The sequence below is a fragment of the Trichomycterus rosablanca genome, chromosome 5 (genome assembly GCF_030014385.1).
Source record: "Trichomycterus rosablanca isolate fTriRos1 chromosome 5, fTriRos1.hap1, whole genome shotgun sequence".
NCBI classification, from domain to species: domain Eukaryota; kingdom Metazoa; phylum Chordata; class Actinopteri; order Siluriformes; family Trichomycteridae; genus Trichomycterus; species Trichomycterus rosablanca.
In genome coordinates, this window is record NC_085992.1 from 29,750,243 (window position 1) to 29,774,576 (window position 24,334).

The window sequence follows — 24,334 nt, forward strand, 5'->3', positions numbered from 1 at the left end:
AGGTTCATTTTTTAAGTAGGTTTAGATTAGCATTAGCATTTTGATTAGCATGTAGCTTAGTTCCTGTATGTTTAGCTTAGCAGTTAGAATAGCATTTAGTATAGCTTAACATAGGTCATGTGTGTTTGTATCTGGTTGTGTCTTATGTTAATCTGTCTTGTGTCTTTGTTATTAAACCCTTTTTGTTAAATACATCTCTGCGTGTGTGTCCGCCCGCACTTGTCTTGTCATAGCCCATATTGTTACACCCACATGGTTATATATAACAGTTCTTGATGCAGTGCTGTCAGAGGGACAAGAGATAACAGCTTCATCCTAGATTGAGCCCTTGCACTGAAATTCCTTCAGTTTCCTTAAAATGTTTAATAATATTATGCACTGAAGAAGGAGAAAAATGTAAATCCCTTTCAATCTTTAAGGTACATTGTTTTTAAACATTTTAATAATTTCCTTACTCATTTGTTGACAATGTGGCCATCTTTGCTCCTCAAAGACTCTTTTTTACCTCATTACTAGTCCATAATTGCTTCAGTCCTAACCTTTTAGAATGTGTTACATGCCTGATATGTTAAAATGATGACGTTATCAATTGGCTTATTAAATATAAATAAAATTCATCTGATGTAAAACATTGTTTCCTTGTACGAAAGTAAATGTAACACATGAAAAGCTATTTGCTTTCATTAGTGGATAATTGTGCTACTCAACGAGCTCATCTAGGTGAACATTAATCCCAAGAGACGAACAGCAAGGAGAGCTGTGGTCTCTCTCTGTTATTTATTTATCTACTTATTTAAAAGGCACATTATCGTTGAGAGTCATGGTGGGTCTTTAAAACTCCTTCATGGTCATCTTGTTTTGACACCATGTTTTCTTCAAGCACCCTGAAGACCTAAAACCAAAGAATGTTAACCTTTTAATCAACCCCTTTCAACTACTAATTTGCCTTGTTTGAACTTTCCAAACCTAGATTCATTTTCTCTTTTTTTTATATGGTCACAGTGTTGATCAATTCATGTAACATTAGATCTTTGATTTGTATGGATCTGTTCTGCCATATCATAATTGGGTTTTATTTAAATATTGTCTTTATGCATTTTCTCCCCTTTTTTCTCCCTTTTTAGCACGTCCGATTGCCCGATTGCATCATGCTTCCTCTCCACCAATACCGATCTCTGCTCGGAGAACGAAGCTAACCCATGCCCCCTCCGACACGTGGGCAGCATGCCATATGCATCTAATCACCTACACTTTGACGGGTGCAGTGCAGCTCAGCATTAGTTTAGTTTGTGTGTATTAGACGTACAGTTTCCACATATCTTTTTTTGTTTGTTTACGCATTTTCTCCCCTTTTTCTCCCGACTTTAGCGTATCCAATTACTTTATGCTTCCTCTGTACTGATGTTGATCTTCACTCTGGTTGAGGAGAGCCGAGACTAACACACGCCCCCTCCGACACATGTGCAGTAGCCGACCGCATCTTTTCACCTGCATGAGGTGAGTTTATATGTGGATCAGCTTTGTGTATAGAGAGACACACCCTGATAAACACATTATCCCTCGTCTCTGTGCAGGCGCCATCAATCAGCCAGCAGATGTAGTAATTCCCCGTCCGGCTCCCACCCTGTATTAACAACAGCCAATTTTTGTTCATGTAGGCGCCCAGCCTGCCAGATGGCAGAGCTGAGATTCAAAATGACGAGTTCGAAATGTCAGCTCTGGTGTGCTAGCGTGTTTTACTGCTGCGCCACCTGAGCACCCAGTTTCCATATATCTTAATTAGCACATTTTAAAACACTGATAACTGCAACATGGCAGCAGCTGCAGTTCAGTAATTAAGAAGTCATGTTCTCCTGCTCTGCCATTTGACTGGCAAAGGGGGCACAGAGGCACCTCGTAAGTGTTAATTCGCTTCAAGTGGAAGTTCTTCTATATGTATATCAGTTTCTCCCTTTCACACTTGCCAGCTCTTATGTTGACACACCTGTGACACTGGGCTGCTCGGTCTGGCCCAGATGGGGTGACCAGCTTTGTGTCACGCTAGCCCTTACTCGCTTAAAGGGGAGACACAAGCTAGTCAGTGAGAATTAACAAAGAATAACAGGGTAAAACATTTATATAGAAATTGAACCAAGCACATACTCTCATGTTAAAAAAAAACCCTTGCCCACAATGCAACAAAGGAGCTAAGCACCACTGGATCAATATGAGCTTTTGGCCTCAATCAATTTCATGAGAAGTGAGGGCATGCATACCTTGGTAAACAAAATGGAATCCCCTGGTGGAAGGGCCACTCTTGGCGGTGAACCTCAGCATAATCTGGTTGGAAGTGGCCAAGGGCAAGGTCTCGCCTGCAGTAAGAAAGATATGCCAAATAATCACATCAAACTTCCTGAGAGTTGCATGTCACATCAAATGCACTGTTATAAACCACAGTGAACTTTAAGCTACTATATAAGACTGATGGCTTAATAACCAAACTGTCCCTTCTGGACATACTGAAAGGCAGGGGGGAAAGGAGACATGGGAAAGCAAAGGGCCATCTACAGATTAATAGCTAAACTCTGGAAAAATCTGGTCTCTGTAGGGCAGGAATGCCTAAACTGTAAACCATGAGCCAAACAACTGTTTATGTATTAATGCGCTGAACATATCTCAAGCTATTGCATGGTTTGAGTGTAACCTAATAGGTCCACAAAATATATAAAGTAATAAAATTAAGCTTTTATATATTTCTAGACAATTACATTAAAAAAGAAATCAGAATATAGAATTACTAAGCACTTTATTACATCTGGTACTTTCATTCATTCATTATTTGATATGCTTCACTTACCATACATATGCGTTGTGGGTATATATTCAGTGACCATTTATTAATTAACCCTATAGGACCACCACAGACTAGATGATGTTTGAGCCTTTTCATTTCATTTTCATCAATTGATCTAGTTTGGTCAGGGTTGCGGGGGCAGAAATACCCATCGCAGAGTTTTGACTATAACCCCTCCCCCTTCCCACATTATGTCTGTAGACGACTGACCAATAGCACTGCTGTTATTTCAACCAGGATCTTAGCAATGGTGGTTTAGTGTTGCGCCACCCATTGGAGCATTATTATTCCCCCTGCAATCTCGGCAACATTGCGGCACCTGCTAAACTTATATAACACATGCTACCATATTACTACCATTTAAGTATCTTTGCAGTGCTGAGAATGGTTCACTACCCAAATAACTGGGTCCCTTTTATTTGATAAACAGGGTAGAGTAAATTGACAAAGTGTCAGTCATTATATACCCAAAAAGTTCATCTGTATGGTAGGTGGAGCTTTGTGCATACCTCTCCGAAAGTTTAAGATCAGATGTTCAGCAACACTCAGCAGGAGTTAACATATACAAAATAATGATATTAATTTTATGCTTTTAACTTATCAACAGTTTGGGTAATGTCCTTTCCATGAACACAGGACTGGACCACTCTCATCTGGAGGAACTTTGCTTGCCTGCACAGAACTTTTCCTTTGGGGTACACCTCACAAAATGCTCTTTTAACCAAATGAGTCCAAACTTCCAGAGAACACTACAAAAACTTGGGGACTTCCCAGAAGACCAAAGGCTGTTAAAGCTTACAGCAGAGGCTGATTAAAATAGCCATTTGTGTGTGCTTATGACACTTTGAATCAAAATGTTTTAAACAGAATTTAAGGTTTTGGCCACTCCAGCACACCCAAATGCACAATAAAATGATGTGATTTTTTTTTTAAACTGTTACTGTTGGAAACATGTTAAGAAACCTGAGCAATACAAGTAGAAAACAGCATTTCTACATCTAAGCATAGTAATTATCCTGAGCCGGGTTGGGTGTCCATTCGATTTTATTCTGATTGCTCGTAAAGTTCTTCATAACTGCTGGGTGGAGTAGAAACTTTAATACTTGAGGTCAGGCTTTATGATGCTTTGGTACTTCAGGTACTAATGGACAGACTAGAGAATGGGCTAGTTAGTAATGCAATTAATAAAAACCCACACCATGACATCATCAATTTTGGGTTTTCTATGGCTTCTTTGTTGGGAATGGCTTAGGGGGAAAAAATACAATGTCTGAATACAATCATGGCTTGTTTCAAATGACATACACTGTTTTATTTATTAAATTAGTTAAACTGTTAATTTAGTAGGCAACAGAAGAATGTTGCTTTTGACCAGGGTCATGTGTGTGTGTTAAATAAAATAAAATTTTAGATAATTTGTTTTCATTGTGTAATGTTTTGTTTAATCAAAAATCAACCCTTTGAGTGGCAGAACATTCTAAATGAAGGATAGTGCAGAATAGTGCAAAACTCCATATATGCATCTCAATAAATTAGAATATCATCGAAAATCATCATTTATTTCAGTAATTTAATTGAAAAAGTAAAACTCATATATTTTATAGATTCATTAAACACAGTGATAAATTTCAAGCGTTAATTTCTTAAAATTTTTATGATCATGGCTTACAGCTAATGAAAACCCAAAAATCAGTATCTCAAAAAATTTGAATATTACATAAGACCAATAAAAAAAGGCTTTTTAATACAGAAATGTTGGTCTACTGAAAAGTATGTACAGTATATGCACTCAGTACTTGGTCAGGGCTTCTTTCGCATGAATTACTACATCAATGCGGCGTGGCATGAAGGCAATCAGCCTGTGGCACTGCTGAGGTGTTATGGAAGCCCAGGTTGCTTTTATAGTGGCCTTCAGCTCATCTGCATTGTTGGGTCTGGTGTCTCTCAGCTTCCTCTTGACAATACCCCACAGATTCTCTATGGGGTTTCGGTCAGGGGAGTCTGCTGGCCAATCAAGCACAGTGATATTGTGGTTATTAAACCAGTTATTGGTACTTTTGGCAGTGTGGGCAGGTGCCAAGTCCTGCTGGAAAATTAAATCAGCATCTCCATGAAGCTTGTCAGCAGAGGGAAGCATGAAGTGCTCCTGGTAGATGGCTGCTCTGACTTTGAACTTGATATAACACAAGTGGACCAACATCAGCAAATGACATGGCTCCCCAAACCATCACTGACTGTGTAAATTTCACACTGGACCTCAAGCAAATTAGATTATATGCCTCTCGACTCTTTCTCCAGACTCTGGGACCATGATTTCCAAATAAAATGCACAATAAATTTTCATCTGAAAACAGGACTTTGGGCCACTGAGAAACAGTCCAGTCCTTTTTCTCCTAGGCCAGGTAAGACGCTTCTGACCTTGTCTCTGGGTCAAATGGCTTTTTCTTGACAATTCTTTCAAGGCTGTGGTTATCCCTGTTGCTTGTGCACCTTTTTCTACCACACTTTTTCCTTCCCCTCAACTGTCCACTAATATGCTTGGATACAGCACTCTGTGAACAGCCAGCTTCTTTAGCAATGACCTTTTGTGGCGTACCCTCCTTGTAAAGGGTGTCAATGATTGTGTAGCCTACTGAAGCAGACGGAGGGACCATTTAAAGGCTTAGGAATCTCTTGCAGGTGTTTTGTGTTGGCTAGCTGATTAGAGTGTGACACAATGAGTCTACAATATTGAACTTTTTCACAATATTTAAATTTTTTGAGATACTGATTTTTGGGTTTTCATTAGCTGTAAGCCAAAATCATATAAATTGAAAGAAATCAACACTTGAAATATATCACTCTGTGTTTAATGAATCAATATAATATATGATTTTCACTTTTTAAATTAAATTACTAAAATAAATGAACTTTTCGATGATATTCTAATTTATTGAGATGCATCTGTATACACCGATCCGCCATAACATTAAAACCACCTCCTTGTTTCTAAACTCACTGTCCATTTTATCAGCTCATCTTACCATATAGAAGCACTTTGTAGTTCTACAATTACTTACTGTAGTCCATCTATTTCTCTGCATGCTTTGTTAGCCCCCTTTCATGCTGTTCTTCAATGGCCAGGACCACTACAGAGTAGGTATTATTTAGGTGGTGGGTCATTCTCAGCACTGCAATGACACTGACATGGCGGTGGTGTCACTGCTGGACTCACTGTCACTGCTGGGCTGAGAATAGTCCACCAACCAAAAATATATCCAGTCAACAGTGCCCCGTGGGCAGAGTCCTGTGACTCATACCAGCACAACACACACTAACACACCACCACCATGTCAGTGTCACTGCAGTGCTGAGAATCATCCACTGAAATCAGGATAAAAAGATATGTAGAGAAATAGATGGACTACAGTCAGTAATTGTAGAACTTTAAAGTGCTTCTATATGGTAAGTGAAGCTGATAAAATGGACAGTGAGTGTAGAAACAAGGAGGAGGTTTTAATATGGCTGATCAGTGTATATATGCTGCCAGTGTAAAGATGTGGCTGGCAGCCTCATGTGACAGAGGAGGCATCAGCTAGCCAGCAGCCCTCCTCAACCACCTGTGTAAAATTTGACAGCATATGGACATTAAACTGACAAAAAGAAAATACTGGAGTCTAAAAACTTGAAAGATAAACAAGAGCAATAATTATGAAAGAAAACAAAGATCAATATTAGTGATTTTGCTGAATGCTGGGTGGTATGAGCAGGGTTAAAGACTTTAGCATGAACTGACAGGCCAAGCAGGATTTCTGGCCTGCTGGACTTAAAGGCTGAGACAGAATTTACAGCACATCTTTGAGGGATTATATTGTTGCACGGTGGACCATAAAAAGTAGAAAGCATCAAAGTGCCATACAGATAGTTTACGTCCAATGGCCTTCATCAATCCTGGGAAGAATCTAGAATTAAGGGCGATTTCTTTTTAGCGCTTTATTACCTTTCATTGTTAACGGCAAACCCAACAATAAAGCTGTGCGAAACAGTACCTCAAGAACGCATTCATTTTAATGGGAACTGCAAAAAATTAATGCATTAGAATGGCTAATGACAACCACCTAAAGAGCCATGGATAAAAAATTATGATGTCAAATAGACATAAAAGGCATAGCGCATTGATCTTGACCGAGTTGCTGACAAGAGCACAATTAAACAGGAAAAAATGCCAGGTTCGAAAGAAGTTAAAATGATGACTAAAGACAAGCTTAAGCAGTGCTCCCACAGGGCCCCAGTTTTTATTCCAGAATAAAGCCATTAAGAGCTGTTCATGACCCTCTTTGCTGGGAAATTGCATGCACTTAATTGTCTTCGCTGCTTAATGCAGAGGCTGCATATGTCACTTCATTTTTCATCTCTTTAAGCGTTTGAGCTTTTATTAGCAAACCCAAAGCAAAAACAAGCACAACTTACCAGAATGTGAGCCGGCCAGAGAGCTCAGCAGCCTGGCATTTTGGTTTGGTCCATCAAAGAGTTCAACCGAGTCATTCATAGCTGTCTGGAAGTAGGCAAACTGCCCAAAGACCACTGGGAAGAAGAAATAATTAAATAGATTGAGCAGCACATCCATGTCATTTCACTACAGGAGATAGAGCATGGCAAAATAACATGACTTCCTGTCTCAGGTCAGTGACTGGTGCAGGAACCAAGGGTATTTAGACATTTTCCTTATTCATCAATGCCAGGGGTCAGGGGTGTTCTTTTTTCAGCTTAGACAATATGCCTTATATAATATTATTATATATAATCATATTTACTCACATTAGATAAAAAATAAAAATTATTTGGTGTACTAGGATGTATACACACATCCCACTACTCATACATGTGCCTCAGCCAGCCACCAGAGGTCCTACTTGTAGCAGCAATGAGTAACCAAATCAACCTCCCTCCCTAAGACACAGCCAACTTTGACAACAGGACACCGAGCCAGGTTGATAGCACAGCTGAGATTAAAACTTGAAAGCAGTGGTGGGCTTGGTCATTGGACCACTGACACAACATTTATTTTCTATAATCTTAAGCAGTAAGTGTGTATTTAATCTGTAAAAGATGTGAAAAATGATTGCACTTACAAAAACATGCAATAAAATGTAGAAAATGTATTGGATATTAGCTTTTTAACATGATATTTTTAAAATTAATTAATTTATTTATTTATTTTTATAACCATGTTTTATAATAATAATAACAGTAATGATAATAATAATAATAATAATAATACTTATTATTTTTATTATTATTATTATTATTTTACTGTTGCTATTATTATTATTATTATTGTACTGTTGCTATTATTATTATTATTATTGTACTGTTGCTATTATTATTATTATTATTATTAATTTACTGTTGCTATTATTATTATTATTATTATTTTACTATTGCTATTATTATTATTTTACTATTGCTATTATTATTATTATTATTTTACTATTGCTAATATGATTATTATTATTATTATTATTATTACTATTATTATTATTTTACTGTTGCTATTATTATTATTATCATTATTATTATTATTATTATTATTATTTTACTATTGCTATTATTATTATTATTATTATTATTGTTGTTGTTATTATTATTATTATTATCATTATTATTATTATTATTATTATTATTTGAAAATATTTACACACCACCGGGGGTAAAACATAATATTCTGCTTATTATTATTTTTAATCAAGCAACCAGTCAGGGCACAGACAGGACTAACATTATGCTTGTGTACTGTGTTTTTATAATCAAGATTGCATACACTACAGTCAGTAAATGTATGTATTTGGAAAGACTTCATCTGTTACACTGGGCTCAGGGAGTTAGACGTGGCACTAATGAATCCAGATCCACATAGATCACTACGTCAAATTGCTTTAATAGATAAATTATATATGATTAGATGAATGATTAGTAATAAATTAACACATTAATTAATACATCACTTTGGGGTAATAAGCAGTTCATAAGTACAGCAGTGACTTAAGTAAACATACTATATAATTAAAAGTAGGTGGGCTACTGAATATAAGCTTGTTAAACCATAATAATAATAAAAAATCTTTACCAAACCCAACATTAGATGCAGCATATGGCAGCTATATGTCTCAGTAGAGAAAAAGTAACTGCACCCTAGGAAATTCCAGATGGAACCACTTAACATGTCTTACAGTGTAACCGGCCATATGTTGTAATTCTGTATGCATTAGCACTTCCTTCATGCTCTACCACTATCATTACACCTGTAATGTAAGTGTTCACTCTGCAGGGAGCTGCACGTCGCCCTTGATCTCGAGACAGGGCTTAGGTGACATAAAGCTGTCAGGAGTGCCAGAGGTCATACACAGCATGCTGGAAAGGAGATGGTGGCCAATTACTGGTACAGGACAAGCGTCGAAACAGCCGACATAAGATCTGGCATTGCAGGGAGCCACCGAGCAGCCCAATGACTCTATTATCTGCTCTTTAATTAGATGTTTGCCCTTGTCTTCAGCATGAGCCCATGAGGAAGCTTACGCTGCTTTCTGTAAATATCAGAGCTGAAGAATTTCATTTCTGCTTCCAGGTTAACCCTGTGCAAAAATTAGCAACTGGGACTGAACATTTCAAGTGTTACTGTGATATGAGATACAGTGTCTACTAGATTTTATTATTTTATGTAGACGGTGGCTTATATGGCTCTATACGATTCTGAAAGCAGATTAAGAAGTTGTGTTTATCCTGTTTACTAAGACAACCTTTATGAAAATAATTAAAAATAAATAAGCCTATCCCAGCTTTTCAGTGGGCGCAAGGAACACAGTAACACCTTGGATGGGGCGCCAGTCCATTGCATGGCAGACGCACATACACATACACATACACACACACACACACACACACCCATTCACCTATAGGATAGATGAGTGTCTCCAATTAACCTGACTGCATGTCTTTGGACTGTGGGAGGAAACCGGAGCTCCCGGAGTAAACCCACGCACAAACGGGGAAAACATGCAAACTCCACACAGAAAGGACCCGGACTGCCCCACCTGGGGATCGAACCCAGGACCTTCTTGCTGTGAGGCGACAGTGCTACCCACCAAGCCACCGTGCCACCGTGCCACCCACTAATTACATTTATGACAATTCTCGCTTGATACAAGACTTCAGCTGCTCAACAGTTTAAGGTCACTGTTGTCTGATTCTCCAGTTCATGACATAGCATACATAGAAGTCAGATCTAGACTGCAGGCAGGTCAGTCAAGCACAAGCACAAGAAATAAGAAGAACTAAGAAGTAGAAGAAGTTTCTGTTTTTGTTTACTGGTGACCAATATAAGCATTTATTATTTACATTGATGTTAAGTTGTCTGGGCTGCTGAACGTTTATTTGCCACCATGCCTGTTTTTCTATTTTATTTATGCATTTTTTCCCAATTTAGTGTAGTCATTCTGTCTTCCGCTGCTTGTGGATCTCTGGTTGCAGTCGAGGTGGGTATATTGCTGCTCACGCCTCCTCCGACCTGCCTGCAGTCCTTAGCGGGGCCTTTTTTCACCTATGCAATCTGCACAGGCGCCTCTCTATCGCAAATCAGGGTCCTTACACAGAGTTTTGAAGACCCCACCCACATAGTCCGGGCATCCCGCCCTAGCATATTGAGATATCCCGCTGTGCCACCTGGGTGCCTCAGTTTTCATAGTTCTTTTGTAAATATTTAATCACAGTAATTAAAATCTCAAGGAATCAAATTACACTTAGACACTTAGAATGCTAAAATTTCCCCAGTTTCTGACAGTGACCAAAACAACTAGGCTAACTTGTCATTAATGAGCTTGTTTATTTTCTGACATACAGTATATTTTGCATATAAGGGCAGTGATAGCTCAGTGGTTAAGGTACTGGACTAGTAATCAAAAGGTTGCCAGTTCAAGTCCCACCACCACCAAGTTGCCACTGTTGGGCCCCTGAGCAAGGCCCTTAACCCTCAATTGCTCAAAGTTGTGTTCAGTCATAACTGTAGGTCGCTTTGGATAAAAGCGTCTGCTAAATGCCGAAAATGTAAATGTAAATGCATATATAATTTGCAATTTTTAAATAGGTTGCTGAAAATACAATGATTTAAATCAACATTAAAATGGTAATATCACAATTGTGACTATATTAAAACAGGTTTTAGCTTTGTGTGATGACATGCTACTACAGAAGGCCAAGCAACATCGTGCAAAGATGGAAATAAATGACTCAAGTTTCAGAAACTATATTAACTAAATTAAAACTGTTTTACTTACCAAATTCTCTAGAGACTGTAATGTAGTACAAGCACGTTTGGCCTGTAGTGTAATTATGAGGATAGTTTGGAGACAGGACTACTCCTTCCGATCCTGTGTACTGACCACCGCAAGGAGCTGAAAAGAGAGAAGCCCATGTTAACCACTTTAATATATTGCCAGAGAGCCAGTTAAATTCTATCTACTCAATACAGGATGTCTGGAAGTCTGGAGCGAGACATTCACAGCACAATCAAGTCAAGTTTACTCTGACTTGTACTTTCATTACAGATAGTATGAACCAAAGATATTTTGTCTGGTCAACTTAATTTCATTTGTTAATATACATCCATTTCTGCATTTCAGGCCTGTAACACATTTCAAAAATAGAGTTTACGACTTTGTAATGTTGCCATTCCTTCTCACAACATTTAAAAAACACTAAATATATCGAGTTATGAAGTGTTTGAGATGTTATTTTGTCTCATTCCTCCTGAAAACACATCTTAAGTTGTGCTACAATATGGTGCTGCTGTTCTCTCATTTTTCATTTCAAAATTCTCTACACATTCTCTATTGGGGACAGGTCAGGACTTTAAGCAGGTCAGTCCAGTACCTGTACCCTCGTCTTCCTCAGCCATGCCTTTGTAATGTGTGCAGCATGTGGTTTTGCATTGTCTTGTTGAAAAATGCATGGACGTCCCTGGGAAAGATGTCGTCTTAAGGGCATAATATGTAGCTCTAAAATTTCATTGTACTTTTACTTTTCATCATAGCAGTGTAAATTACCTTTTCCCAGGGCACTGACACAATCATGACAGACCCTGGCTTTTGGATGTGTTGCTGATAACAGTCTGGATGGTGTTTTCATCTTTGGTCCAGAGCACACGGCATCCATTTCTTTGAAAAAAGATCTGAAATACTGATTTGTCTGACCATAACACGTTTCCACTTTGTGATGGTCCATCCCAGATGACCCCTAGTCCAGAGAGCTCAACACTACTTCTGCACAGTAAACATATGGCTTTTTTCAAAGTTTTAAGTGCATTTGTGAATGTAACTGCATTTTACAGCGCTTAACAGAGTTTGCAAAAAATAAGCCCTTGCCCATGTGGTTCTATCAGCTATTGATTCCTGGTTTTTGATGCAGTGCCTTCTGTGGGATCAGAGATTATAGGTGTTCAGCTAGACTTGCGCACAAGATTCCTTAAATCATTTAAATATATTATCAACTGTAGAGGGAGAAATATGCAAATCCTTTCCAATCTTTCTTTAAGGAACATTGTTTTTAAACATTTAAATAATTCGCTTATGCATTTGTTGACAAACTGAAGATCTGCCCATCTGTGCTTTGTGCTTACTGCTTCTGTACCAAATCACGATTACAGTCACCTGTTTACATCAACAATTTAAAACCACGTCATTATTTAGTTGACCAGACAAAAAACTAAATGTCCTGGGTTCATACTGTCTGTCATACTATATTTTAATATAAATGCAGATAGCCAGTCTAATGCATAATTACTACGCTTTTTGTATATTCTCACCAATGTAATGTTAGTGTAACTTATTTTTACATGACCATCATTCTGCAGAGTCAAACTTAGAGCCAATATTTTAACTATAACATTAGTAGTTATTTTATTGGGTAAACCTACCTTATCAGAACTACATACACCGATCAGCCATAACATTAAAACCTCCTCCTTGTTTCTACACTCTGTTTCTACACTCTGAGCGCTGATGGAGTTTTTAAACACCTCACTGTCACTGCTGGACTGAGAATAGTCCACTCCACCAACCAAAAATATCCAGCCAACAGTGCCCTGTGGGCAGCATCCTGTGACCACTGATGAAGGTCTAGAAGATGACCAACTCAAACAGCAGCAATAGATGAGCGATCGTCTCTGACTTTACATCTACAAGGTGGACCAACTAGGTAGGAGTGTCTAATAGAGTGGACAGTGAGTAGACATGGTATTTAAAAACTCCAGCAGCGCTGCTGTGTCTGATCCACTCATACCAGCACAACACACACTAACACACCACCACCATGTCATTGTCACTGCAGTGCTGAGAATGATCCACAACCCAAATAATACCTGCTGTGTGATGGTCCAGTGGGGGTCCTGACCATTGAAGAACAGGGTAAAAGCAGGCTAAAAAAGTATGTACAGAAATAGATGAACTACAATCAGTAATTGTAGAACTACAAAGTGCTTCTATATGGTAAGTGGAGCTGATAAAATAGACAGTGTGTGTAGAAACAAGGAGGTGGTTTTAATTTTATGGCTGATCAGTGTATAAGACTAGTTTAATTAAAAGACTCCTTAAACTATCACCATTATGCAATTTTCTAGAACTTTCAAAGGGCATTAATATTATTATCTATATATTATTAATGCTTTTATCCAAGCTGTTAAATTGTCTTTGTAGAAAGGAAGAAAAAGAAACTATTTTCAAAATGTTTTGTTTTTATTCCAGTGCAAATCTGCCACACAATATTAAATTGGTTTTATTTTGGTTTAAACTGGTTTTATTTAAACACCTTTGTTGCCTCAATCATGTCCCCTTCCTCAGACAAAGCCAATAATCTCTTTATGCTTTTAACAGTTATACATAATAGTATTAGTGTCATGTGATTCCTTAACTGTTCACTGCAAAAACACTTCCAGTATGGTTTGGTTTAATAGTTGTGGTCTAACTGTTCTTCATAAATGATAAATAAGTGCAGAACAAGACTATTATTTGCTAGAGCATCTTTTTTCAGTTTTTACTGAAACGGGTCACAGTTAACCTCTGCATTGCTCTATATAATGGCAATAAAAGCAAATCACAGCCACTGCAGCTATTCTTTTAACACTACTATGAGTCATAATAAACTGCAAGGATCACATGTAGAGAATCTACCAATCTGCCCATCTTTCCAAATGAATGTAGCACTAACAAAATATCTATCTGAGCTGGCCCGGTTTACTGTATGAGATATTATAAAATGGACAGATATAAAATTATCAAATCATTTTCTCACACAAGTACAAGAACAGGATGAACTGCTGAAAAACATGGCACATAAATCATCTCTACTTGGTTAAAAAAACACACTACCAAGTTAGTGGGTAGGTTAACAGAGCCTGACCTCACTAATGCCCTTGCGAATAAATGCAACCCCTGAAGTTAAATCTACAGCCGTCATAGAAAACAAAAGAAAAGTCATAGGTATGTAGGCATTTTGTTGAATTTTATTACAAAACTATGCATTAATATGGAATGATTTCACCTTGTAAGCTATTGCAGGGCAACATGGTGGCTTGGTGGGTAGCACTGCACTGTATCTACAGCAAGAAGGTCCTGGGTTCGATTCCAAGGTCAGGTGGTCTGGGTCCTTTCTTTGTAAAGTTTGCATGTTTTCCCTGTATCCATGTGGGTTTCCTCTGGGAGCTCCGGTTTCCTCCCACAGTCCAAAGACGTGCAGTCAGGTCAATTGCAGACACTAAAATTGCCCTTAGATGTGTGTCTGTGTTTGTGTGTCTGCCCTGCGATAGACTGGCGCCCTGTCCTGGGTGTTTCTGTGTGCCTTGCGCCCACAAAGAGCTGGGATAAGCTCCAGCACCCTCGCAACCTTGTTTAGGATAAGCGGCTTAGTGAGAGAGTAAGTAAGGTTTTTACAGCCTCCACTTTTTAGAGAAAGTGTTTTTTAGAGAAGATTGTGGAATGTGTGGGAATTTGTGCTGTTTCAGTCCAAAGAGCATGTACAGTATGTGCTAAGGCAATTATATTGGATAAGAAGTGGGGTTGGGGTCAGAGCTCTTTGCAGGAGTTGAGATTCTTCACATCAAACCGCTCAGACTATGTCTTTATAGATCATACTTTGTGCATAGTGGCACAGCCAAGCTGAAACTGTAAAAAGGCTTCACCAAACTGTTGCCAGATAAATGGAATAGTGTGTGTTAGAGTGTGACAAACACATGATCTTAATAATTAGGATATTATGTAAGGGGTCAGCACAGAGGAGCCAACAGCACATTATTACTTATGGTTTTGGATTAAGGCTGCCAACATCCACATATAAATGTGCACATTTGCATTCCTAGTTCTCTGCATCCTAAATTCTTGGTTAACCCCTGGCTATCATTTACTGCCATAAACAATGCTTCCACCACCCACCCCCTTCTCAAAATGTCCATTCTTTCAACCTGTGATTTCTATCCTCTTCCCTTTTTTTTCTTTCATCCCTCCGGCCTTTGCTACAACGATCTTTGATTGAGATTCGCTGCACATCAGACCTAGTGCTAAGCCTGTGGGTTTGGCAAGCAGTGCACAGTTCCTTCATCTGATCGCAATGCCCCTGTGAGAACAAGGTTGCAAAGAGGGAAGAAGGAAAAAAGAATAATAGTAAAAAAATAGGCTGATGCTAACATTTCCACCTGTCTAGATATCAAACTTTCTTTTATGTCTTTGACCATATCACTCTTTTTGCTTATTATGCAAACAAATTTACAAGCAGGTTCTATTAATAGAAGTAAATATGCACTTAATTAAACCAATTAGTGATGATTTTAAGCAGTGCTGAAGATCTTACTTGACAGACTGAGCAATTATTTGCATCAGACTATTCAGAGCCTAAAATTATGGTGTCCAACAAGGTTCTGTGTTAAGTCCCTCATCATTGTTACTTTATTTACAGATTCAGACTTTAATGTAAAAACACGCAATAGAGGATCCAAAAATTATTAAAGACACAAAACAATAAACTCGAATTTGAAACAGATGTAAAAATATTGAGTACTAAGTCTAGTTAAGCTTGCTGATATTAACCAAGAACTGGACCATTGTTCAGTAATACATAATGGTTTGTCATTTTGTTTGTGCATACCCAAAAACTGCATTTTATCATGGGAGAAATGTAGAAAAAATAAGACATGTGCTATCCATTCATGAAAAACTAGTTCATACTTTTAAATGCTTCTGGCTGGCTGCTCTTATTGATTTTATATTGACTGATGGTTGTGCATTGAATACAAAGCCATGCTTATGATGTTTATAGTGGTACTGTATGTGTTTCTGATCTTTTAAAGCAGTATAGCCCATTTCAAACATTTTAGTTATCCTGCACCTTAACAATTTTTTCTTCAATAATTGTACCTGACCTAGGAGATGCTCCAAATGACGATAAAAATAATGGTTTAAAATTGTAATGATTAAATCTGGTCTATTCATTGAACATATTTTCCCATTTTCTCTCAATTTAGCGTAGTCAATTCGTCGTCCGCTGCTGGAGACTCCAGTCATGTTCGAGGGGGGTATTTTCACCTGCCTCACGCTCCCTCTAATGCATGCAGAGTCCACCGACCCCTTCTTATTTGCACACATGTTCAGTGAATTTGCACATGAGGCCAGTATCTGGCACGGAGAGCCACGCCCTGATCCTGTACAGGTGCCTCAGGCTACTTACCAAGGCTTACACAGCGTCAAAGACCCCACCCACATTAGTCCGGTCTTTTACCCACTGGCAGACTTTAAATGGTCAATTTTGTCTACTGCAGGCATTGCCAATTATGCCCGCTAGAAGGCACCCAGCCGACCGGTAGCAGAGCTAAAGTTCGAACTTGGGAGTTCAGAAATTCAGCGCTGGTGTGCTAGTGGAATATCCCGCTGTGCTGAAATTCTAAATGAAGAATGCTTTTCAAACAGATTACTAGGTTTAACTAAATTTAGACAGACATAGGCCCATATTCAATGTATAGTGGATGTCTGATTACGAGGATTTTGTTGGAAATTGGCAGGAAAAACACGGTTTGGCGGGTGGACCAAATTTGGTCTGGTTTATAACCATTTTGGCGGCTTAAAATATAAATTAAAAAAGCTATTGCTTTTTAAAGCAGCTAGAATATAAATAGGCCTACCTTCTCAGACCACATCCAACCTGTTGTCAAAAGTTGTAACTTGGTAGGCTACTTCAAAGACATGCAAGTAAAAATAATTTGTTCTATTTGTACATTTTAAGATATTAATCTGTAGGACATGGTGGTTTAACTGGTTTATTATTTTTGAAATGCTAAACATCATCTGCTTATCCTGTGTTGTTTTGGGTGGTTTTTCTTGCATTTTGGCAGATTTTGAAAAGGTTTTTGGCTGGAAACCACTGTAGCAATCTGGCAACCCTGTAAGTAAAAGTGTTGTCAGTTAATGGAGCTTGATACAATATTTGTAAAAGCTTTGGTTGGTGATAGCCATTGTGTTAGACATTACATTGTGTGTTTATAAAGCTATGATGTTGTACCACGTACAGAATCCTGGCATCATCATACTAAAATAATCATGGACTTCATGTGTTTCTTCATGGACTTGACATACGGCTTTCTCTTTGTGTAACAGAGTTTCAGGTTGCATTTCTTGATAAGACAAAGGTTCTCTAAAGTGCTTTTGAGCCCATGTGGCAATATTTACCACAGTAGCATGACAGTTTCTCATGTTCAAGAGCTTAAAGATCAAGCACATTCAACAGTGGTTGCCCTACACACATTGAATCTTTTTACAATACTATGAACAATAGATGGTGAAAGACTAAATGATTTGCAGTCTTGCATTGTTTGGCCCAAAATGAGCCACAAACCATCACTGCTTGATTTGATTGATTATTTGGTGAATCCTTTTATACCAAATCATGATTCCCTCACCTGTTACCAATTTACCTGCCTATCGTGGAACTCTTGGAAATCTTCTACAACTTAAAAATTCTAACTTTTTATTCTTATTTTGCCTCTGTCCCAACTTTTTTGGTGTGTGTCGCAGGTATCGAATTCTAAATGTGTTTCTATATACATAATACTAAGAAGTTGATCATTGAAAACATTGCAAATCTTTTAAGTTACATAAAGATTCTACTTTTTATCACATTTTACAAAATAAAGAGGTTCTACTCAAACTTTCTGCTCTAAAGCAAAAGGTCTCAGTAATTACTTTCTAAAGTTTCCTTTATTAGTGATGTTAGAATTTGACATTTTGTCCCTCTGAGTCATTTTGTTACACTCCCTCATCCATATTAAATAACATGACTTTTCCCACTGACACGACTGTACAATGACATTAATGAAAGAAATACATTTAGGTTTCAGTTCTAAAGTTTCAAGCAAACCTCAGAGACTGAGCCTGGCTCTCATTCTTGAAATCCTTTAAAAGTACATCTACTGAACTGTCAGTGGAGTGAGCTGAAATATTTAGCCAACATTTATGCAGAAGCACTGGGAGAAAATGGGACAAATGATAAGACCTGCCTCTGCTACAAAAATAGTCATTGTCAAGTTTGAAGTGTAAAAAGTCGTTTTCATCTAAGCAAGGTAATTTAGTTCTGGTTGCATTCCCGGTACCCCTTTTCATTTTTAATATAATTCCTTATGCCAAGTTCACATTACACCACTTTCAGAGCTGTCAGATCACTGTACAGTTCACACTACACGACTGGATCTTTTGTAATCAGTAGTCTTTTACACTATAGTGCCAAAAGTATTCACTCACCCATCCAAATCATTGAATTCAGGTGTTCCAATCACTTCCACAGGTGTATAAAACCAAGCACTTAGGCATGCAGACTGCTTCTACAAACATTTGTGGAAGAATGGGTTGCTCTCAGGAGCTCAGTAAATTCCAGCATGGTACCGTGATAAGATGCCACCTGTGCAACAAGTCCAGTCGTGAAATTTCCTCGCTACTAAATTTTCCACAGTCAACTGTCAGTGGTATTATAACAAAGTGGAAGCGATTGGGAACGACAGCAACTCAGCCATGAAGTGGTAGGCCACGTAAAATGACAGAGCAGGGTCAGTGGATGCTGAGGCACATAGTGCGCAGAGGTCGCCAACTTTCTGCAGAGTCAATCACTACAGAGCTCCAAACTTCATGTGGCTGTCAGATTAGCTCAAGAACAGTGTGTAGAGAGCTTCATGGAATGGGTTTTCATGGCCGAGCAGCTGCATCCAAGCCTTACATCACCAAGCGCAATGCAAAGCGTCGGATGCAGTGGTGTAAAGAACGCCGCCACTGGACTCAGTGGAGATGTGTTCTCTGGAGTGGCGAATCATGCATCTCTGCCTGGCAATCCGATGGACGAGTCTGAGTTTGGCGGTTGCCAGGAGAACGGTGCTTGTCTGACTGCATTGTGCACAAATGTATATGGACACTATAAAATTATTAAATTTATATGTTACATGACACACTTATTGCTAACAGGTATATGATATTAATAATATCAAATAAATTATACTCTTACAATGTTGTGACAAAAGTGGGAGGGGAGAGATACAGTCAGAATGGCTGCATCTCTGTACAAACAGCGTTTGCAGCGAAAGAACTCCAGTGTCCTTCCCAGAGCCCTGACCTCAACCCTAACTACAAGGGATCTTCAAAAAGTTTCCGCACTTTTATATTTTCGTTTGAAAACGGTGAGGGCGGGAGGCATAGTAATTGGTCGAGGGAGCTTATAGTCCAGATTTAGAGCCAAGAAGCTTTAAGGGGAAGAAGATTTCCATGTGATGATGATGTGAAAGCAGCGGTGTATCAGTGGCTACATGCTCAACCAAAAATATTTTTTGCTGATGGCATTAAAAAGTTGGTACAACGCTGGGAAAAATGCATTGGAAGGTGACTATGTAAAAAAGTGATGTCATATGTTTTTGAAATTCTTAATAGAGTTTATATAAGTGCGGAAACGTTTTGAAGAACCCTCATACATACCTGAGGATGAAGTGACATTTTGATTGCAAGCCAGCCAGTATCAATCTATCTATCTATCTATCTATCTATCTATCTATCTATCTATCTATCTATCTATCTATCTATCTATCTATCTATCTATCTACCTACCTACCTACCTACCTACCTACCTACCTACCTACCTATCCATCCATCCATCCATCCATCCATCCATCCATACAATCTATCTTATCCATACAATCTATCCATCCATCCATCCATACAATCTATCTTATCCATACAATCTATCCATCCATCCATCCATCCATACAATCTATCTTATCCATACAATCTATCCATCCATCCATCCACACAATCTATCTATCTATCTATCTATCTATCTATCTATCTATCTATCTATCTATCTATCTATCTATCTATCTATCCATCCATCCATCCATCCATCCATCCATCCATCCATCCATCCATCCATCCATCCATCCATCCATCCATCCATCCATCCATCCTATCTATCTAATCTATCTATCCATCCATCCATCTAATATTAATGACTATGCTATACAAGCTCATGGTCAGGTGTCCAAGTACTTTTGGCCATACAGCGCATCTGATGGAGATTAAACAGCCTGGGCTTTTTGGATATTCTTTTCAGGACGCTCTAAGATTCATGTTTAAGGAAGCATATCAGAGCTTTAATAGACTTTTTCCGAACTGCCTTACCCTCTCCCCTTTTAAACTACCTATCTGAGCAACCAGGCTTCAGAAGTCTGTTCGGATGGAAGCATAAACCAGGCTTAAGAAGAATCGGCAGAGAGACAAAGAGCCAGAGAGGTGGAAAGAGACAGTTGAAGACTGAGGGGTAAAGAGAGTCAAAGCCGAATAGCTGAGAAAGATAGATAGCAGTGTGATTGAGAGAGAAAGAGAGAGAGAAATGGGCCAAGTGAAGGAGAGAAAGTTTGAGAGAGAGGCAGAAGGAAATAGCAGAGAGAGATGGAGAGACATCATGAGAAAATAAGAGAGAAAGGGATGCAGATAGACTGCAGAGTGAGGATCACATGCTCTGCTATTTATTTCTCATCCGAACTGAGAAAACACAGAGCCGAATGCATGTGTACAAGTCTACGTAATCCGTATTTCATCTGCCGATATTTTCTCATGTTGTCGCTGGGGGGTGCTCTCCCACCACACTATAACCCCCACCCGCCCCCTCCCCTTGACAGCCAGGGAAGATTCCTTATTCACCATTACAGAGAAAGTCTTTTAGCTACATGTGCATCTGCAGTCGGAAAGAGAGAGGAATCATGGGATGTTAATAGGCAAACAGCCACCTACTCCTCATCTGGTAACTACTGCAAGTCTCATGTTCACATCCTTCACGTTTGTCCTGTTAACCAACCCTGATTCAAGCTAAATCCCAGATCATATAACACTACTGTAAGCTAAATTGACTGTTTGTTACCTTCGCATTTACTTTTTTTCCATACGTACATACACAATATTGCCAAAAGTATTCGCTCGTCTGCCTTCACACCCATATGAACTTGAGTGATGTCCCATTCTTAATCCATAGGGTTTAATATGATGTCAGCCCACCCTTCGCAGCTATAACAGCTTCAACTCTTCTGGGAAGGCTTTACACAAGGTTTAGAAGTGTGTTTATGGGAATTTTTGACCATTCTTCCAGAAGCGCATTTGTGAGGTCAGACACCGTTGGACGAGAAGGCCTGGCTCACAGTCTCTGTTCTAATTCATCCCAAAGGTGTTCTATCACGTTGAGGTCAGTCAAGTTCTTCCACACCAAACTCGCTCATCCATGTCTTTATGGACCTTGCTTTGTGCACTGGTGCGCAGTCATGTTGGAACAGGAAGGGGCCATCCCCAAACTGTTGCCACAAAGTTTGGAGCATGAAGTTGTCCAAAATCTCTTGGTGTGCTGAAGCATTAAGAGTTCCTTTCACTGGAACTAAGGAGCCGAGCCCAACTCCTGAAAAACAACCCCACACCATAATCCCCCCTCCACCAAACTTTACACTTGGCACAACGCAGTCAGACAAGTACCGTTCTCCTGGCAACCGCCAAACTCAGACTCGTCCATCGGATGGCCAGACGGAGAAGCGTGATTCGTCACTCCAGAGAACACGTCTCCACTACTCTAGAGTGCTTTACACCACTGCATCCGACGTTTTGCATTGCGCTTGGTGATGTAAAGCTTGGATGCCTCTGCTCGGCCATGGAAACCCATTCCATAAAGCTCTCTATGCACTGTTCTTAAGCTAATCTGAAGGCCACATGAAGTTTGAAGCTCTGTAGTGATTGACTCTGCAGAAAGTTGGCGACCTCTGCGCACTATGTGCCTCAGCATACGCCGATCCCGCTCTGTCATTTTACGTGGCTCCACTTTGTGGCTGAGTTGCTGTCGGTCCCAATCGCTTCCATTTTGTTATAATACCACTGACAGTTGACTGTGGAATATTTAGTAGCGAGGAAACTTCACAACTGGAGTTGTTGCACAGGTGGCATCTTATCACGGTACCACGCTGGAATTCACTGAGCTCCTGAGAGCAACCCATTCTTCCACAAATGTTTGTAGAAGCAGTCTGCATGCCTATGTGCTTGATTTTATACATCTGTGGCCATGGAAGTGATTGGAACACCTGGATTCAATGATTTGGATGGGTGAGTGAATACTTTTGGCAATATAGTGTATGCTCATTTAAAGGACAGTAAAATAACAAGTATTTCAGCTATGCTAACAATATTTAGATACTTGTCAGACTAGCACAGATGGGTGTTTATCAAAACAAGGTTTACTGGACAATGTGACCGACTGAGCATCAGTTGGACAATAAAAAAAAAACACCAGAAGGATCAGACAGATCATTCTAGAAATACAAGGGGATTTTTCAAGGTTTAGTATTACCCAGGACCGAAGCTTAAAATTCATACAGAGTCTTCTTTGTCTACCTCTTTCTGATCTGCATATCCGCCATGAGACAGCCTGCCTTTGCTCTGGAGGGAAAGCAGGAATTTTGTCTGGCTCACGGACTGATGTCTCTCTGTGTAATACTAAAACCGGGTCGTTTCTTTTCATTGCTATCTCGACAGCATTTCAAATCAGTTTACTGCATTATGATGACTGTATAATCTGTTACAAACACATTTTGTGCAATTATTTACAGTTGGTGAATGTTTGTACCCAGTCCTTACCGATCCCATTAGTGAATAATATTTAACTGGTACAATAAATTGGAAGAATCTCAGCTCTGGGGTTTTCTGTCAGGTGTTTCAGCCAAACTTATTGCTAACAGTTGCAAAACCAAATACATAAAATGAATGTTAGCTTTCTAACATTGTGGCAATAGTTTTTGGGAGGGCACTTTAGTATTCCAGAAACCTTGTGCATAGAGCAAGGTCTATATAAACATAGTTTGACCAAACTCCAGTAACTTGAATTCCAAATTGCATTGCTATCCAGGCCTTCTCGTTCATGTTCATTTGACTAACCAAGCACATATTTACACAGACCCACTCTAAAAACGTTTTAAAAAGCCTTTCTACGTTGTTTAGGTGGCGCAGTAGTAAAACACACTAGCACACCAGAGCTGGGATTTCGAATACATCAAATCGAATTTCAGCTATGCCATCTGGCTGGGCTGGGTGACTGCATGAACAACTGATTGGCTGTTGTTCATAGGGTAGTATGAGCCAGACCGGGTTGCTCATAACTGAGCGAATTACGACCTCTGCTGGCTGATTGATGGCGCCTGCACAGAGTCGAGGAATAATGCTGACCAGGGTGTGGCTCTCCGTGCACAGAGCTGATCGGCATATGAACTCGCCTTGTGCAGGTGAAAAAAAATGCAGTCAGCTATTGCACACATGTCAGAGGGGGTGTGTGACAGTCTCGCTCTCCTTAAATAGGGTGGGGGTCAGCTCCAGTAGAGAGGAAGCATAACGCAATTGGACACGCTAAAAATCGGAAAAAAGGAAGCATAAAAAAAAGCCTTCCTAAAGGAGTAGATTATGTTAATAGTGTTAGATGTGTGTATGTGTGTGTGTGTGTGGGGGGGGGGGGGGGGGGGTTAAAATGGGATGTCCAGCAAGCTTAGGGTCGATGTCTGCATAGTTTTGGCCATGCCGTGTTTTAGTAATGCCTGTTTAATACCTGCCCAGCTAAAAACCTCCAACTTTTCTAGTAATTGAAACATTCTTTAATAGTTCACCACTAAAAACAGCATAGTGAAGCCTTGACAGACTTTTTCAAGCTGCTGCACCTCATTAAAAATACCAATCAGAACTGGCTTCAGAAGCTGTTCAGATAAAAGCATAAACCAGTACTAAGAAAACCAACAGAGAAAGCCAGAGATGTTAAAAAGTTAAAAAACAGAAGGATAAAGATAGTCACAGCAGAAAAGCTAGAAAAGAAAGCATGGCACAGTGGCACAGCAAGTCGTATGGGGGTCTTGATTCAAATGACAATAAATTGTGCCAATGTGTAAGT

At 39.2% G+C, this 24,334-nt stretch overlaps 1 protein-coding gene across 1 annotated transcript in view; it reads right to left on the reverse strand.

The window, feature by feature from the left end:
- The window catches only part of LOC134315046 (CUB and sushi domain-containing protein 1-like), a 739,302-nt gene that overhangs the window by 114,187 nt on the left and 600,781 nt on the right, over nucleotides 1-24,334 (reverse strand). The window contains exons 31-33 of the mRNA XM_062995960.1: nucleotides 11,143-11,259; nucleotides 7,283-7,396; nucleotides 2,256-2,351 (exon numbers count right to left, since the gene is read on the reverse strand). Of these exons, the coding sequence (XP_062852030.1) occupies nucleotides 2,256-2,351; nucleotides 7,283-7,396; nucleotides 11,143-11,259 (327 nt within the window). The remainder of the gene's footprint in view (nucleotides 1-2,255; nucleotides 2,352-7,282; nucleotides 7,397-11,142; nucleotides 11,260-24,334) is intronic.